The sequence below is a fragment of the Salvelinus alpinus genome, chromosome 20 (genome assembly GCF_045679555.1).
Source record: "Salvelinus alpinus chromosome 20, SLU_Salpinus.1, whole genome shotgun sequence".
Taxonomy (NCBI): Eukaryota; Metazoa; Chordata; class Actinopteri; order Salmoniformes; family Salmonidae; genus Salvelinus; species Salvelinus alpinus.
In genome coordinates, this window is record NC_092105.1 from 38,256,529 (window position 1) to 38,276,058 (window position 19,530).

The 19,530-nt window shown below is 40.7% G+C and overlaps 1 protein-coding gene across 2 annotated transcripts in view; it reads left to right on the plus strand.

Moving 5' to 3' along the window:
* Positions 1 to 18,693: 18,693 nt before the first annotated feature.
* The window catches only part of LOC139546801 (glypican-6-like), a 118,774-nt gene continuing 117,937 nt past the window's right edge, over positions 18,694 to 19,530 (plus strand). For both annotated transcript variants that reach the window (XM_071355593.1, XM_071355595.1), the window contains exon 1: positions 18,694 to 19,234. In XM_071355593.1, coding sequence (XP_071211694.1) covers positions 19,084 to 19,234 — 151 coding nt within the window. In that variant the 5' untranslated portion in view covers positions 18,694 to 19,083. The remainder of the gene's footprint in view (positions 19,235 to 19,530) is intronic.

The following is a 19,530-nucleotide window of genomic DNA, read 5'->3' on the forward strand; positions in this document are numbered from 1 at the left end:
GCTAGTCATGTCTGGTCCAGCAACGGTGGGTTTGTGCCCGTAGGCGACGTTGTTACCGGTGATGTCTGGTGAGGACCTGCCTTACAGCAGGCCTACAAGTCCTCAGTCCAGCCTCTCTCAGACTATTGAGGACAGTCTGAGCACTAATGGAGGAATTGTGCGTTCCTGGTGTAACTCGGGCAGTTTTTGTTGCCATCCTGTACCTGTCCCGCAGGTGTGATGTTCAGATGTACCAATCCTGTGCAGGTGTTGTTACACGTGGTCTGCCACGGCGAGGACGATCAGCTGTCCGTCCTATCTCCCTGTAGCACTGTCTTAGGCGTCTCACAGTACGGACATTGCAATTTATTGCCCTGGCCACATCTGCAGTCCTCATGCCTCCTTGCAGCATGCCTAAGGCACGTTCACGTAGATGAACATGGACCCTGGGCATCTTTCTTTTGGTGGTTTTCAGAGTTAGTAGAAAGGCCTCTTTAGTGCCCTAAGTTTTCATAACTGTGACCTTAATTGCCAACCGTCTGTAAGCTGTTAGTGTCTTAACGACCGTTCCACAGGTGCATGTTCATTAACCTGTTTGGGATAGGGGGCAGTATTTTCACGTTCGGATGAAAAGTGTGCCCAGAGTAAACTGCCTGCTACTCAGGCCCAGAGGCTAATATATGCATAGTATTAGTAGATTTGGATAGAAACCACTCTGAAACTGTTTGAATGATGTCTGTGAGTATAACATAACTCATATGGCAGGCGAAAACCTGAGAAAAATCCAACCAGGAAGTGGGAAATCTGAGGTTTGTAGTTTTTCAAGTCATTGCCTTTCGAATATACAGTGTAAATTGGGTCATATTGCACTTCCTAAGGCTTCCACTAGATGTCAACAGTCTTTAGAACCTTGTTTTGGGCTTCTACTATGAAGGGGGAGCGAATAAGAGCTGTTTGAACCAGGTGTCTGGCAGAATGCCTTGAGCTAAGTCTCACGTGTGGCCGTGAGAGTGAGCTCTGTTCCTTTTCATTTCTAAAGACAAAGTAATTGTCCGGTTGAAACATTATTGAAGATTTACGATAAAAACATCCTAAAGATTGATTCTATACATCGTTTGAAATGTTTCTACGAACTGTAATATAACTTTTTTGACTTTTCGTCTGGACTTTCATCTGGACTTGCCCGCGCCTTGTGAATTTCGATTGGTGAACTAATAAAAAGGAGGTATTTGGATATAAAGATGAACTTTATCGAACAAAATGAACATTTATTGTGGAACTGGGATTCTGGGAGTGCATTCTGATGAAGATCATCAAAGGTCAGTGAATATTTATAACGCTATTTCGGACTTTTACTGACTCCACAACATGGCAGGTATCTGTATGGCTTGTTTTTGTGGCTTGGCGCTGTTCTCAAATTATTGCAAGGTGTGCTTTTTCCGTAAAGCTTTTTTTAAAATCTGACACAGCGGTTGCATTAAGGAGAAGTATATCTTTAATTCTATGCATAACACTTGTATCTTTTATCAAAGTTTATTATGAGTATTTTTGTAAATTGATGTGGCTCTCTGCAAATTCGCCAGATGATTTTGCCAGATGACTTTGATGATCTAGTCCCACTAAGTGCAAACCAGATGGGATGGTGTATCGCTGCAGAATGCTTTGGTAGCCATGCTGGTTGTATGCCTTGAATTCTAAATAAATCACCGACAGTGTCACCACCAAAGCACCCCCACACCATCACACCTCCTCCTCCATGCTTCACGATGGGAACCACACATGCAGAGATCATCGGTTCATCTACTCTGCATTTCACAAAGACGTGGTTGGAACCAAAGATCTCAAATTTTTACTCATCAGACCAAAGGACAGATTTCCACCGGTCTAATGTCCATTGCTCGTGTTTCTTGGCACAAGCAGGTCTCTTCTTATTATTGGTGTCCTTTAGTAATGGTTTCTTTGCAGCAATTCGACCATGATGGCCTAATTCATGCAGTCTCCTCTGAACAGTTGATGTTGAGATGATGTTACTTGACCTCTGTGAAGCATTTATTTGGGTTGCAATCTGAGGTGCAGTTAACTCTAATGAACTTATCCTGTGCAGCAGAGGTAACTCTGGGTCTTCATTTCCTGTGGCGGTCATCATGAGAGCCAGTTTCATCATAGAGGTTGATGGTTTGTGGGACTGCACTTGAAGAAACTTTCAACGTTTTTCAAATTTTCTGGACTGACTGACCATGTCTTAAAGTAATGATGGACTGTCATTTCTCTTGGCTTATTTGAGCTGTTCTTGACATAATATGGATTTGGTCTTTTACCAAATAGTGCTGTCTTCTGTATACCACCCCTACCTTGTCACAGCACAACTGATTGGCTCAAACTCATTAAGAAGGAAACAAATTCCACAAATACATTTTTAACAAGGCACACCTGTTAATTGAAATGCATTCCAGGTGACTACCTTATGAAGCTGGTTGAGAGAATGCCAAGAGTGTGCAAGCTGTCATCAAGGCAAAGGGTGGCTACTTTAAAGATTCTCAAATCTAAAATATATTTCGATTTGTTGAACACTTTTTTGGTTACTACAGGATTCCATATGTGTTATTTCATAGTTTTGATGTTTTCACTATTATTCTACAATGTTGAATGGAAACCCATTTAACTTATTATTTTTATTTGGTACATGGGAATTTAACCGCAAAAAGTATATTTGTTTGCACTACGTCATCACGCACAGACTTTTGTCTGCAACATGTCAATTTGATCGAAAATGGTGGGAAAATGTGCATATTGTTTTTGTGCTGAATTTAGAATGTTCACATGAATATTGACACCAATTTGATGGAAACATAGCAATTTTCAGAAATCCTATATGTAGCACTTTTTAATAACCTTCTGTCTTATGTAACCATACCAAATCATACTAATTTGAGTGTCCAGGATTTGAATTGACTATGTTATGTCTAGTCTATGAGACCAGCCTGTTACTGTTTCATTCAGACTGGCTGGTACACAATGTTCAGGGGTGTTAATACAGCAAACTGTAACTTACATCAGGACAGTTACAGTGACCAGGCTTTTTCCTCCAGTGATGATGAGCCAAAATGTGACATGATAACCAAATACTGTATTACTGATCTTTTGGGGGTGATGGCCAATTGTGGATATTTGAAAGTAAATCCTTCCCAATTGGTAGTTACAGTCTTGTCTCATCGTTGCAACTCTCGTATGGACTCGGGAGAGGCGAAGGTCGAGAACCATGCGTCCTCCAAAACACGACCCTATCTGTTTATCCATGTATGAAGGTGTAATTCAATATGTTTCTATGGGCTAAATAGCAGTAAGACCAAATTTGATGTTTCATCAAATAATATTCGTATATATTTTTGATACCTTAATAAGGGGTCCTAAACTTAAAAAACAAATAGCTAAATGATCCTTGGTATGACCTTAAGGATTTAATCTTAAGGATTTACTTTCAGATATCCACAATTGGCCATCACCCCCAGATGATCAGTAATACAGTATTTGGTTATTATGTCACATTTTGGCTCATCATCACTGGAGGAAAAAGCCTGGTAACTGTAAAGATGTAATGATGCCAATTTGATTTTTGAAAAATAAACCCTCCTCCTCGCAGCTGCAATGATGTAGGTTACAGTTTGCTGCATTAACAAATATAACAAAAATTATGTATTTTTCAAAATCAAATTGGCAGACATCCAAAATATATAAAAATATTATTTGATGAAACATTAAATTTAGTCTTACTGCTATTTAGCCCATAGAAACACAATGAATTCCACCTTCATACATAGATAAACAGATAGCAAAAAATAATATTAGTGTCTAGCTAATGTGGATAAAGAGTTACTTGTCTAACAGAACACAGAGGGTGTTCTTTAATGGAAGCCTATCAAATATAATCCAGTTAGAATCAGGAATTCCCCAGGGTAGCTTTTTTCAATTTTTACTAACGACTTGCCACTGACTTTGAGCAAAGCCAGAGTTTCTATGTATGCGGATGACTCGCTGTACACGTCAGCTACTACAGCAACTGAAATTACTGCAACACTCACCAAAGAGCTGCAGTTAGTTTCAAAGTAGGTGGCAAGGAATAAGTTAGCCCTAAATATTTCTAATACTAAAAGCATTGTATTTGGAACAAAACACTCACTAAACCCTAAACCTCAACTAAAACTTGGAATAAATCATGTGGAAATTGAGCAAGTTGAGGTGACTAAACTGCTTGGAGTAACACTAGATTGTAAACTGTCATGGTCAAAACATATTGATGCAGTAGTAGCTAAGATGTGGAGAAGTCTGTCTATAATAAAGCGATGCTCTGCCTTCTTAACAACACTGTCAACAAGGCAGGTCCTACAGGTTTTAATTTTGTTGCACCTTGACTACTGTTCAGTCGTGTGGTTAGGTGCCATAAAAAAGGACTTAGGAAAATTGCAATTGGCTCAGAACAGGCAGCACGGCTGGCCCTTGGATGTACACAGAGAACTAATATTAATAATATGCATGTCAATCTCTCCTGGCTGAAAGTGGAGGAGAGATTGATTTCATCACTATGTTTATTTATGAGACATGTTGAATGCACCGAGCTGTCTGTCTAAACTACTGGTACACAGCTCGGACACCCATGCATACCCCACAAGACATGCCACAAGAGGTCTCTTCACAGTCCCCAAGTCCAGAACAGACTGGGAGGCACACAGTACTACATAGAGCCATGATTACATGGAACTCAATTCCACATCAAGTAACTGACGCAAACAGTAAAATTAGATTTAAAAAACAGATCAAAAACACCTTATGGAACACCGGGGACTGTGAAGCAACACAAACATTGGCACACACACACACACACACACACACACACACACACACACACACACACACACACACACACACACACACACACACACACACACACACACACACACACACACACACACACACACACACACACACACACACGGATTTAGTACTGTAGATATGTGGTGGAGTAGGGGCCTGAGGGCACAGAGTGTGTTGTGAAATCTGTAAATGTATTGTAATGTTTTAAAATTGTATAAACTGCCTTAATTTTGCTGGACCCCAGGAAGAGTAGCTGCTACTTTGGCAGCAGCTAATGGGGATCCATAATAAATACAAATACCTGTCTCTCCCCGTACTTTATTTAAAGGGGGAGATCTAGCTGATCCTAACTGTTATTGGCCAATTTCTATTTCGCCCTGTTTATCAAAAGTGTTGGAAAAACTTGTCAATAATCAACTGACTGGCTTTCTTGATGTCTATAGTATTCTCTCTGGAATGCAAGGTTATGGATGTGTCAATGCAACCTTAAAGGTCCTAAATGATGTCACCATTGCCCTTGATTCTAAGCAATGTTGTACTGCTATTTATATTGACTTTGCCGAAGCTTTTGATATGGTAGACCATTCATTCCATTCTTCTGGGCCAGCTAAGGAGAATTGCTGTCTCTGAGGGGTCTTTGGCCTGGTTTGCTAACTACCTCTCTCAAAGAGTGCAGTGTATAAAGCCAGAACATCTGCTGTCTCAGCCACTGCCTGTCACCAAGGGAGTACCCCAAGGCTCGATCCTAGGCCCCATACTCTTCTCAATTTACATCAACAACATAGCTCAGGCAGTAGGAAGCTCTATCATCTATTTATATGTAGATGATGCAGTCTTATACTCAGCTGGCCGGATTTTATACTCAGCTCCCCGGATTTTGTATTAAACGCTCTACAACAAAGCTTTCTTAGTGTCCAACAAGCTTTCTCTGCCCTTAACTTTGTTTTGAACACCTCCAAAACAAAGGTCATGTGGTTCGGTAAGAAGAATGCCCCTCTCCCCACCGGTGTGATTACTACCTCTGAGGGTTTAGAGCTTGAGGTAGTCACCTCATACAAGTACTTGGGACAGTAGACTGTCCATCTCTCAGCACATATCCAAGCTTCAGCTAAAGTTAAATATAGACTTGGTTTCCTCTATCGTAATCGCTCCTCTTTCACCACAGCTACCAAATTTCACCATGCTATATTATGGAGACGTAATTTATAGATCGGCAGGTAAGGGTGCTCTTGAGTGGTTAGATGTTCTTTACCATTCGGCTATCAGATTTGCCACCAATGCTCCTTATAGGACACATCACTGCACTCTATACTCCTCTATAAACTAGTCATCTCTGTATACCCGTCGCAAGACCCAGTGATTGATACTTATTTACAAAACCCTCTTAGGCCTCACTCCCCCCTATCTGAGATAACTACTGCAGCCCTCATCCTCCACATGCAACACCCATTCTGCTAGTCACATTCTGTTAGAGGTCCCCAAAGCACACACATCCCTGGGTTGCTCCGCTTTTTGCGGAATTTACTGTAGAATACTGTTGTATTTACAGTGAACAATATTATAAATACTGTACTAAAAGAAAATGGTAATATATACTATAGTAATTAATTTAGTGTTTTTGCAGATTGTGGTATGTATACTGTACTATTTACTAGTGGTTGGAACCAAAATAATTTCCCAATCCTTTCGTTCTGAACAGAAATATTATTTTTGCTGTTCCGACCAGCAAAATAAAGTTCTGAACCGGTTTGAACCTAACAAAAGTAACGGTTTATTTTGTTTCTTTCTGTTCCTTTTTAAACCTCTGAAATCACCATTGTTTTAAATTTAGCTCAACATAACATTTATTCACCAATGGATAGAGCAGCTTGCTATGGAGTGGGCAAGCTAGTGTGAGATGTGACTGACATTTTGCTGGTGAGGAGAACGCTGGGCATGAAGTGCTGGGCATCTTGTTGTTATGAAATGCATTTGTCATGACCCGGTGCGAGAAACAGTCACTAAATCGGCAGAACCCAGAAGATGAGGCAGAAACAGCAGTACTAGAGATGGTGGTTTAATAAAAAATAGATAACTTCCAAAATACAAAGAAAATCCACAAAGTGGTAAAAACAGCAAGGGAAAAAACAAACCTAAAAGACTAATCCAAAATACAAAAGAACAAAACCAGAGAACCTCTGGAAAATCCAACAAGAGAAAAATATATGTTCACAACAAGGCTTGGGCTGGGGCTGGGTGCTAACATACAAACACTGAGCAAGGAACTAAGGAACACACAGGGATTAAATACTAACAAGGGAACGACATACAGGTGCAAACAATAATAGAGCAAGGGAAAAACAAAAGGTACAAAAAAGGTGCAATGGGGACATCTAGTGACAAAAAAACAGAACAGTCCTGGCCAAAACCTGACAGCATTATCTGAATTAGGCCCACATAATTATACCTACGGAGGAGTGGATTCTATGATTGAACTTTGAACATCTTTGAGCCCTTGATCATGACTCTCAGTTCCATTACATTACACATAATGGCGCCTACAGTTTTCAAGAGCTAGACCAGAGCTAGCTAACAAGCTTGTGTGTGCAGAGCTGCACCAGAATTAAAATAAAAACACGTATTACCTTTTTTGTAGTTAATAAATTCAATTTGAAATGTGATAACTATAGTGTCCTTAACTAGCATTGAAAGTTAATCTATTCTTCTCTAATTAAAAATATCTCTCCCTATCTTTTGAATCATGCTTCTAAGGTAGACTATGCTTCAAAGGGAGGGGGAGGGGCATGGGCCTACACACATACACTGGCAAAGGTTTTCAGCTGGCAGTCAGACACAGGAATACGTTTCTGAGTGACAAAGTGAGTGCATTGCATAGGCGCTTTGTTGCTTTTTTTGAGGGACTGGAGAAAAAAAATGCGCGGAACGTAAAATAATGTTAATCCCTGCTTCCCATGCTTTTAAAATAATGGTTCTGTTCTGGAACAGTATAGATCAGTTTTGTTCTCGGTTCTGATCCTTAAAAATGTTCTTTATTCTACAATTTTCAGTTCTGTTACCAGAACCAGTTCCATCCCCTGGTATTTAATGTAGTATTTTTGCGGACTGTAGTATTTACTGTAGTGTTTTTGCAGACATTAATGTAGTATTTACTATAGAGTGTTTGTTTTATAAACTCAGCAAAAAAAGAAACATCCCTTTTTCAGGACCCTGTCTTTCAAAGATAATTCGTAAAAATACAAATAACTTCACAGATCTTAATTTTAAAGGGTTTAACACTTTTTTGGTTACTACATGATTCCATATGTGTTTTTTCATAGTTTTGATGTCTTTACTATTATTCTACAATGTAGAAAATTGTACAAATAAAGAAAAACCCTTGAATGAGTAGGTGTGTTCAAACTTTTGACTGGTATAGCGAGTGTGCCCACTCCGGTATTGGCACATGCGCTCTAGAGCTCACCTATAGCCTACATGATGAGATTATCATGGACAAAAGAGCAAGATTATTTATACTTGTCAAACGGCAGCCAAGCATCGATGATCATGTCACCATAATAAGACCCTATTACTATAAGTTAATATTATATTAGACGTGATTACTAGAATTTGTTTAATTTTGCAGTAAAGGCTACACAAATGAAGTACCAAAGACATTTTAAAATCTGTTTTTTTCTTCTATGTGTAGTATGCGGTATGCTATGTATTGTAAAACGACACAATCATTATTTGAATTCAGCTTTTTTTCCATGCTTGGGCTCATATTGAATGCATTCAGAAGTACAACTGACTAGGTATCCCCCCTTTCCCTATATAGGCCTATGCATATGCAGAAACTCTAATATGCGTATGGGTGTTTAGAATTAATCATCGCCTTAGAAAACCCTGTCCATTTTGTTATGTTAGGCTTTGAGACAATATCCACAATGTTTTCCCCTCAGTTTCAACCTATTGATGAACTCCTTTCTTCAAATGTATCAATCTGAGTGAGGTGAGTTTTAAAAGCACCATACTGTTTTGATGATGTGTTTGATGTGATTTTCGGTTGCATTTGCATTGATGTCAGAGTGGTTAGAGGAACAATAGAGCCCTGAGTACCAGGCCATTAGTGACCTGATGGTCGTTAGTGAGTTGGGTACTACCAATGCTTGTCCAGAGTGCATAAAAGGTGATTACCATGACTCAATGCTGTTGTACTGCATTAATTTTTTTTATTTTTTTTTACCTTTATTTAACTAGAACAAGTTCTTATTTTCAATGACAGCCTAGGAACAGTGGCCTGCCTTGTTCAGGGGAAGAACAACAGATTTGTACCTTTGTACCTTTCTGTTACTAGTCCAGCACTCTGACCACTAGGCTACCCTGCCATCATGACTCATGATTGCCAGTGTGGCAGTAATACGGACACCGCAACACCCCAAGTTCTGGACTTCCTGACAAGCCGGCCCCATGTGGTGAAGGTAGGCAACATCCCCTCCGCCACGCTGATCTTATTCTAAAATGGATTCCTGTGGCTGTCCTCATGAGAGACAGTTTCAACATAGCACTTGATGGTTTTTGCGACTGCACTTGAAGGAACGTTCAAAGTTCTAGAAATGTTCTGCATTGACTGACCTTCATGTCTTGATTAAAGTAATGATGGACTGTTGTTTCTCTTTGCTTAATTGAGCTGTTCTTGATATAATATGGACTTGATCTTTTACCAAATAGGGCTATCTTCTCTTTACCACCCCTACCTTGTCACAACACAACTGATTAGCTCAAACGCATTAAGAAGGAAAGTAATTCGACAAATTAACTTTTAACAGGGCACACCTGTTAATTGAAATGCATTCCAGGTGACTACCTCATGAAGCTGGTTGAGAGAATGCCAAGAGTGTGCAAAGCTGTCATCAGGGCAAAGGGTGGCTACTTTAAAGAATCTCAAATATAAAATATATTTTGATTTGTTCTTCACTTTTTTGGTTACTACATGATTCCATATGTGTTATTTCATACTTTTGATGTCTTCACTATTATTCTACAATGACTATCCTACCGATCCTCGACTTTGGCGATGTCATCTACAAAATAGCTTCCAATACTCTACTCAGCAAATTGGATGTAGTCTATCACAGTGCCATCCGTTTTGTTACCAAAGCCCCTTATACCACCCACCACTGCGACCTGTATGCTCTAGTTGGCTGACCCCCGCTACATATTCGTTGACAGACCCATTGGCTCCAGGTCATCTATAAGTCTATTCTAGGTAAAGCTCCGCCTTATCTCAGCTCACTGGTCACGATAACAACACCCACCCGTAGCACGCTTTCCAGCAGGTATATCTCACTGGTCATCCCCAAAGCCAACACCTGCTTTGGCCGCCTTTCCTTCCAGTTCTCAGCTGCCAGTGACTGGAACGAATTGCAAAAATCGCTGAAGCTGGAGACTTACATTTCCCTCACTAACTTTAAACATCAGCTATCTGAGCAGCTAACCGATCGCTGCAGCTGTACATAGTCCATCTGTAAATAGCCCACCCAATCTACCTACCTCATCCCCATTGTTTTTATTTACTTTGCTGCTCTTTTGCACACCAGTATCACTACTTACACACCATAATCTGATCATCATCATCTGCTCATCGATCACTCCAGTGTTAATCTGCTAAATTGTAGTTACTTTGCTACTATGGCCTATTTATTGCCTTACCTCCTCATGGAATTTGCACACACTGTATATAGACTTTCTTTTTTTCTATTGTGTTATTGACTGTACGCTTGTTTATTCCATGTGTAACTCTGTGTTGTTGTTTCTGTCACACTGCTTTGCTTTATCTTGGGCAGGTCGCAGTTGAAAATGAGAACTTGTTCTCAACTAGCTTACCTGGTTAAATAAATAAAAAATTAAATAAATTTAAATGTAGAAAATAGTGAAAATAAAGAAAAACCCTGGAATGAGTAGGTGTGCCCAAACTTTTGACTGGTACTATATGTAAAGAAGGTATTTATATTTTTATATTTTTATAAATGTACAAAAAATTCTAAAAACCTTTTTTCACTTTGTCATTATGGGGTATTGTGTGTGGATTGATGAGGATTTTTATTATTTAATCAATTTTAGAATAATACTGTAAAGTAACAAAATTTGGAAAAAGTGAAGGTCTCTGAATATTTTCCGAATGCACTGTACATTTCTTAGTCAGCAAGCTGAATAGCTACTGTACAGCTTCCCATCATTTCCTCCTTCATCCTTCTATCCAAGTTAGAAGATTTCTGCAAAAAAAGAGAATCAATAATTGAAAAAGGCAATTGAGAGGTGTAACTTTCGATTGAGTATTGATGGGGGACAGGCAAAATGTATTGTATTGTCAAATACAAAATACACAAAAACATAAGGATCCCTAATGAATCAATAAAAACTTTACATCCATATTAGGGGGGGAACACGTTTCAAGAATTAGACTAGCTTACCATGTCTCACACACCCAATCAATGTTTCCTATATTTGTATTCATCAACCATCTCACACACTCTCTCCCTCTCTCTCTCTCTCTCTCTCTCTCTCTCTCTCTCTCTCTCTCTCTCTCTCTCTCTCTCTCTCTCTCTCTCTCTCTCTCTCTCTCTCTCTCTCTCTCTCTCTCTCTCTCTCTATATATATATATACGCATATATATATATATATACACACTGTATCTCTCTCTCTCTCTCACACACACGCACACTCACACGCACACGCACACGCACACACACACACACAGCTAGCATGACACAATGTTGACCTGATGACAATCTTTTCAATAAGTTATTGTGATCAACATCATCTCTCTCCCCCCTCTCTCTCTCTCACACACACACACTCACACACACAGAACATACAGACACAAACACATACACACAGGTAGCATCACAGCTTTGACATGACAATGTTTTCTAAAGTGTTTGTGATCATCATCTATCTCTGTTTCTTTCTCTTTCTCCCATTCACATACACACACACATGTTTGTTTTACTATTCTTGTGGGGATCAAACAATTGATTCCCATTCAAAATCCTATTTTCCCAAACCCTAACCCTAAACCTAACCCTAAACCTTAACCTAACCCTTATCCCTTACTTCTGACCCTGAGCAAGGCAGTTAACACACCGTTCCCCGGGCGCCGAAGACGTGGATGTCGATTAAGGCATCCCCCTTTCCCTTTCCTAACTCCTAACTCTTTTCCCTAACCCCTAAAGCTAACACTAAACCTAATTGTAACCATAAATCTGCCTCCACTATTCCAGCACCATTTCAACTTCAGCATTTCAACAGCATCAAATCACCTATGCTTAAGTCTAATAGTGACAACTAAAAGATTCCAATAACAATTTAGTTCAATCAACGTAAGCTAAATATCAATTGGCTGTCCATGGTACTGATTTCTCTCTCTCTGTGTGTGTGTGTGTGTTTGTGTGTGGAAGTGTTGAACTATTCTTGTGGGGACCAGAAGTCCCCACGAGAATAGTAAACAAGAAAAATTGGAACAACTGACAACGATTAGCCAACTAGTTAACATTAGCCTTCTACATCTAGCTACATATTGGAACTTCCATCCTCTCAGGCCAGAGAGGAACAGAATCACTGTTATAATCATTGGCCAGTACAGATAATTAAGTAAAAGTCCAAATCCCTATCTCCATCCATGGCTAATTTAGGAAAGGGCCAATTTAGCTAGCCACTGTAACTAGCCATTGGAGTACAATAACACAAGTTGTTTTTCTGTCAATGACGTTTGGCTTCTGATGTGATATGATTGGTGTTACTGGCTTCCCTTGACAATTTTATTTGGTGTGCTAGGACCATTCACAGTTGAGCTCACTCTGTTTAGCTTAAAATGGATTGGCTATTATTGTATAATTTTTTATTAAGGGAGGCTAAATGCTCGCTGGCTTCCCTTGCATTCAATGCTACGGGCGGCAACAATATCATACTCTTTTTGACCAGACAGCATCAGATAGATGGGTTACACATACAGAGACAGAGGGGTTCTGTTTCCCTCCCTCAGATGCTTTCTCCGGTGAGGTACAATCAGCCTTGTGCAAATTGAAGGAAAATTATGAAACATAAAAGAGAAATTATTTTATGTTTTTTCTTTTTTCCTTGTAAATGTTTTGGGGAAGCCTGGCTTCCCTTGGCATCCATGAATACACACCACTGACACACACACACACACACACACACACACACACACACACACACACACACACACACACACACACACACACACACACACACACACACACACACACACACACACACACACACACACCCACACACACCCCAACACACACACACACACGTATTGTTTTTAACTAAGCAGATATCAACATGTCAAAACGTTAGTAAAAAAAAAGTCTAAATTAAAACTTACCATGTCGTACCAGAATTAGCTAGAGAGTTAACGTTAGCTAGCTAAAATTTGCCAGCTAGCAAAACTTTCTTTGCCGTTCTTCTCCCCAACAAACCGCCGCTTTACTTACAAAAGGAAAACAAGAATGCAGGAGAACAAGGACTACCACTTAGCAATGAAATCTTTTATTTTTATTTTTATGTGTACGTTTCCAGAAACTGCCCTTGTATTCCAGCTGTGTTGTTGTGTAGTCTACTGGGCACTCTGACCCAATGGATGGCTGTATGGAATGTTGTTACTTGACATAATATCATAATTTCATTGTACTGCAGTTTTACTGCATTTTAACCGCAGTGCATTTTAGTAAAGGTATCCTGTGTTATTGTACATGTTTATCTTACATGATGGTAGCCTGGAACAAATGTTATGGAAGTGAATGGGCACTTTTCAATTGTAGTCAAATCAAAAGCTTTATGACATCAGAGATTCTCTAAATTAGGGACCATCTCTGATAGCTATAGGACCACAGACAGTCACACATTTTTGCTTGCTAACGACCTAAGCTAAGCTGAAAGCTGAAATGGCTGAAATGGACTCAGCCCGAGTACCATTGGCCGGAGCCCAGAGTAATATGATTCTTCTGTAGTCAGGAAGTGCTCGGCCCGCATGAAGCCCCCCAAGTCTGAGTCCATGGCGTGTCCTCCCTGAGTATCATACGGAATAGGCCCGAGCCCAGAGCGTTCATTGGGTATGCCATGAGACCCTAACCCACTTTGGTGCACTCTGCCATCTGCTGTTTGCCAATGGTGGCGTGTATTCATGGATGCCAACAGAAGCCAGGCTTTCCCAAAAAAATATACAGAGAAGAAAATGAAAAAATATAACATAATTTATCTTTCGTCAAGAGGCTGAATTCCCAAGAGGCTGAATGTATCTCACCGGAGAAAGCATCCGAGCGAGCAAAATAGCGCCCCTCTGTCTCTCTATATGTAGGTCATCTATCTGATGCTGTCTGGTCCAAACAAGTTTGAAATTTTTGCCGCCCGTAGCATTGAATGCAAGGAAAGTAAGCGAGCATTTGGCCTCCGTTGATAAAAAAGTATAACAAATTTGCCAATCAGCGTTGAGCTAAACTGAGCGAGCTCAACTGTGAATAGTCCTGGCGCACCAAAAAAAGTGTAAAGGGAAGCCAGTTTGGATTTTGGCGTAACTCCGATCAAATCACATTGAGAACATACAGTACGTCATTGACAGAAACAACTTTAAATGTTGCTTCTCGTTGTGTTGTTGTCCTCCGGTGGCTAGCTAGCTAAAATTGTCCCTTTCCTAAATTAGCCATGGATGGATGAACTCAGCAAAAAAAGAAACGTTCCTTTTTCAGGACCCTGGCTTTCAAAGATAATTCATAAAAATCCAAATAACTTCACAGATCTTCATTGCAAAGGGTTTAAACACTCCCATGCTTGTTCAATGACCCATAAACAATTAATGAACATGCACCTGTGGAATGGTCGTTAAGACACGAACAGCTTACAGACAGTAGGCAATTAAGGTCACAGTTATGAAAACTTAGGACACTAAAGAGGCCTTTCTGCTGACTCTGAAAACCACCAAAAGAAAGATGCCCAGGGTCCCTGCTCATCTGCGTGAACGTGCCTTAGGCATGCGGCAAGGAGGCATGAGGACTGCAGATGTGGCCAGGGAAATAAATTGCAATGTCCGTACTGTGAGACGCCTAAGACAGCGCTACAGGGAAACAAGACGGACAGCTGATCGTCCTCGCAGTGGCAGACCACATGTAACAACACCTGCACAGGATCGGTACATCCGAACATCACACCTGCGGGACAGGTACAGGATGGCAACAAAAACTGCCCGAGTTACACCAGGAACGCACAATCCCTCCATCAGTGCTCAGACTTTCCGCAATAGGCTGAGAGAGGCTGGACTGAAGGCTTGTAGGCCTGTTGTAAGGCAGGTCCTCACCAGACATCACCGGCAACAACGTTGCCTATGGGCACAAACCCACTGTCGCTGGACCAGACAGGACTGGCACAAAGTGCTCTTCACTGACGAGTCACGGTTTTGTCTCACCAGGGGTGATGGTCGGATTCGCGTCGAAGGAATGAGCATTACACCGAGGTCTGTACTCTGGAGCGGGATCGATTTGGAGGTGGAGGGTCCGTCATGGTCTGGGGCGGTGTGTCACAGAATCATCGGACTGAGCTTGTTGTCATTGCAGGCAATCTCAACGCTGTGCGTTACAGGGAAGACATCCTCCTCCCTCATGAGGTACTCTTCCTGCAGGCTCATCCTGACATGACCCTCCAGCATGACAATGCCACCAGCCATACTGCTTGTTCTGTGTGTGATTTCCTGCAAGACAGGAATGTCAGTGTTCTGCCATGGCCAGCGAAGAGCCCAGATCTCAATACCAGATGCACTGCAGTAGTTAATGCAGCTGGTGGCCACACAAAATACTGTCTGTTACTTTTGATTTTGACCCCCCCTTTGTTCAGGGACACATTATTACATTTCTGTTAGTCACATGTCTTTGGAACTTGTTCAGTTTATGTCTCAGTTGTTGAATCTTGTTATGTTCATAAAAATATTCACAAGTTAATTAAGTTTGCTGAAAATGAACGCAGTTGACAGTGAGAGGACGTTTCTTTTTTTGCTGAGTTTAGCTAGATGTAGATGGCTAACGTTAACTAGCTAACATTACACATGAATGAAAGATATATATATATATATATATTAACCTTTATTTAACTAGGCAAGTCAGTTAAGAACAAATTCTTATTTACAATGACGGCCTACACCGACCAAACCCGGATGACGTTGGGCCAATTGTGCTCCGCCCTATGGAACTCCCAATCACAGCTGGTTGTGAAACAGCCTGGAAGTAAACAGTAAAGAAGCAATTTAGCCTGGTAGCCTAAGACAACAAAAAATGTAAGCGTGTACTGTATGACAAAGTGACCTTCTCGTCAACACGAAAGAGCGGAGTATGTCATTGGGTGAGTCAACATAGTTTTCTACTTGCACGAACATGCACGCACACACATAGAGAAATCAGAACCATGGACAGCCACGTCATGTTTAGCTCACGTTGATTGGACTACATAGTTGTTGGCATCTCTTAGTTGTCACTGTTAGACTAAGCAGAGGTGATTTGATGATGTTGAAATGTTGAAGTTGAAATGGTGCAAGAATAGTGGAGGCAGCGCCTGTTCTCTTTGCGACTTGTGGTAACTCTCTGTGGTTTTAAAACAATTGTTGTTAAGTGGTCCGAAAATGTTGGAAACATTAACTTGCTTGACCATGCTGTAGATCATGTAACTGTCCGTGACATGCAAACATGCTTTGTGAACTTCACCGGACAGAGGTTGCTATCCGTTTTTGTGATAAAACAAAGGTGTGCTTGAATTTATTCATCCACTGTGTCTTATTGTCTCGGCCTTTAGGCCCATATATCATGGTCACGTATGCATTAACAGGTTATAGAGCAAACAACGCAGGTAATATGGTTTTTTTTCTGGCTTCCCCAGTGATTTTACCCATGCACCACTACTGTTTGCTAACCCGATCTAAAATGAATCATGCAAATCCTGCTGAAAATAAAATAACTTGTCAGGGGTGACGCATCCAACTGGGACTGGTTCCGGACGGGACGGGTAGAGGTAACCCCGGTTGCGCTGGTCGAGGCACTGGGGAGACTTGTGTCTCTCCCAGTGGTCCATAGTCTGGACAACGTGATCCATCATGGCACCAAGATGATGTAACATAGCAGAATGTTCCTGGACGCGCTCCTCGACTCCTCTAACCGGGGTCCCTGCTCTTGCTGACTCCATGGTTCGGTGTGTAATTCTGTCAGGGGTGTGTACGAAAGGCGAAGTCAGGTGCAGGAGAGCAGAGTGTAATAAACAGGCGCACTTTAATTCCGTTCCAAAAATGACAGCACATATGAACAATAACGTGCCAAAAACACGGAACATATCAAAAGTATAGCGCCTGACAAAATCCACATAACAATAAACAATTACACATAAAGACATGGTGGGGAACAGAGGACTAAATACATGCAGTAATTATGGAATGAAAACCAGGTGTGTAATGGAACAAGACAAAACAAATGGATAAATGAGAAATGGAGCGGCGATGGCTAGAACAAGGAGAGGAGCCGACTTCGGTGGAAGTTGTGACAGAACTCAAATTGTATTAATTGTAATGGTCTTATACCCAATGGGTGTAATGGCCCACAAACACTATGCACATGTTTATGTACATAGATTGGGGTCTATTAATTGAGTAGCATTTAGATAACATTTAGATATTTTAATCAGATTTCAACCAAAAAACAGATCAACCAAAATAAGAGATCTTTGAAAAAGACATCTTAATCTGGTTGTGATTTAGTTATGTGACGTCCTGACCAGATTTCAACCAGAAAAATATGTCTTTATTATATCGTATGCCCACTGAGTATTTTCCTTTTTTCGGTTCTGTTCCCTGAACCGGTTCCAACACCTGCATGTGACCAAATCGGATTTGTGTGTGTTCAGACAGCAGTCATTTGCTGACATGGCTACGCTAGTTGTCATAGTAATGGCGGGTGTGTGAGCAATGGTGTAAGCTGACTGCACTGTTGGTTAAGGACGTGTAAGTGAGCATTTCACGGTAAGGTCTCCACATGTTGTATTCGGTGCATGTGACTATAAAGTTTGATTTGATTTGTTTTGATTGATGGTGGTGCTCATGCTTCCTACCACTCAGGAGTTATGTAGCAAGGTAAGGGGACAACAATGCCTGCCATGGACGTTTCCCAGTTTCTTTGAATGTTCAACATTATATTGTAAGAACACTTTTAAAGCCTCAAAAGACAAGATGATCCAACTTTCAAAACGAGTCATTTTTGTCTAGCCATTAACAAGCAAACTAGCTACCACATGTTCTTGTCAAAACTGTCAACTGAGTAGCTAGCAAGCAACACGATATGCCAAATAATAGTCTAAAAAGGTGGTTTGAAATGTTGCTTGAAATATCTGATTCCATGTGCTTTTTGGCTGTTCAGACTGCAGGAAAAATAACAGATTCAAATCAGATATGCAAATAAATGTGAGTCACTTCAAACTGCCAATGTAAACAAAGCTTAACAGAGGTGGAAGTGTAGCATTCACCACCAACCCTCGCCTTGTATAACCATGTTATTGCAGCCATGATGATAATCCACTGTTGATCTACCCTGGACTAAACTGCTCGAAAATCAATAAAGCACTGAAATGTTCAATAATGGTCTCCACACAACACAGCCCAATATACCAGTACCACATGGGGATACTTAATCTCATTGGACTCTCAGTCACAGCACAGCTGTAAAGAGGTTAGTTATTCCAGAGGTTTTATTTCTGATAATCAATGTCAGGTTTGACTAAAAACCTTCTCTGACAATATACTCCACTCCGTGTTTTCGCGCCCGCTCTGTGCATCTGAGCACATAGCGGTCTCCTCTCCAGTCCTCAGCTTTTCGACTTTCCACAGTAATGTATCCTCCCGGACTCGCTTTCTTAGTGAAGTTGAGTGAACACGTTGAGGAGCCCGCTCTCTGTTGGATCCATGTGGCTTTGTGGCTTTACCTGGACTCACTACACACATTCTCTTTTCTGCCGCAACGCGGGACTCTCAGCCACGGTTGGTGGCAAAATAAACAGACGTTGATTGAGAAAGAAGTGTTGATGCACAGTTGTAGAAAAGTGTCAACCACTAAACGTTGAGTTGTTTGAGGCTACCTGCGTATGCACTGCAGTGGAGTTCCTCTCTAAACTGGAATCAGCAGAGGATAAAAGAAGGATTAATCACAGAAGTGCACGATGCTGAGATACCAGACCGTCCTTTGGACTTTCTCATTGCTGTCTGTTGCAGCTGGATCCGATTTTAAAGCACGTAACTGCAGTGGGGTTAAAGAAGCTTCTATTGCGAAAGGCTTCAGCTTTGAAAATGTTCCTCTCCAACAAATGTCAGGTAAGAACGGAATGATTTGAGTGCTGCCTATCAATACGTAGGCTAGGCTATGTAAACTATTCAACACAGTCCATAGTTGCAAAGTGAGTAATATTATTGCATAATAAACCATATCATCTGGATAAGAATTTGCTTTATGTGCGAAACTCATATACTGTATTATTCAAATTGTAAAATGTAACTACCGACACTGACTGCTATGGGAGTAATTTACACTGATCAAGTAAAGGTGAAAGAACATTTTGAAAAAAGGTGCCTTTACACTATGAAGCACATTGATTTTATTGAGGGATATA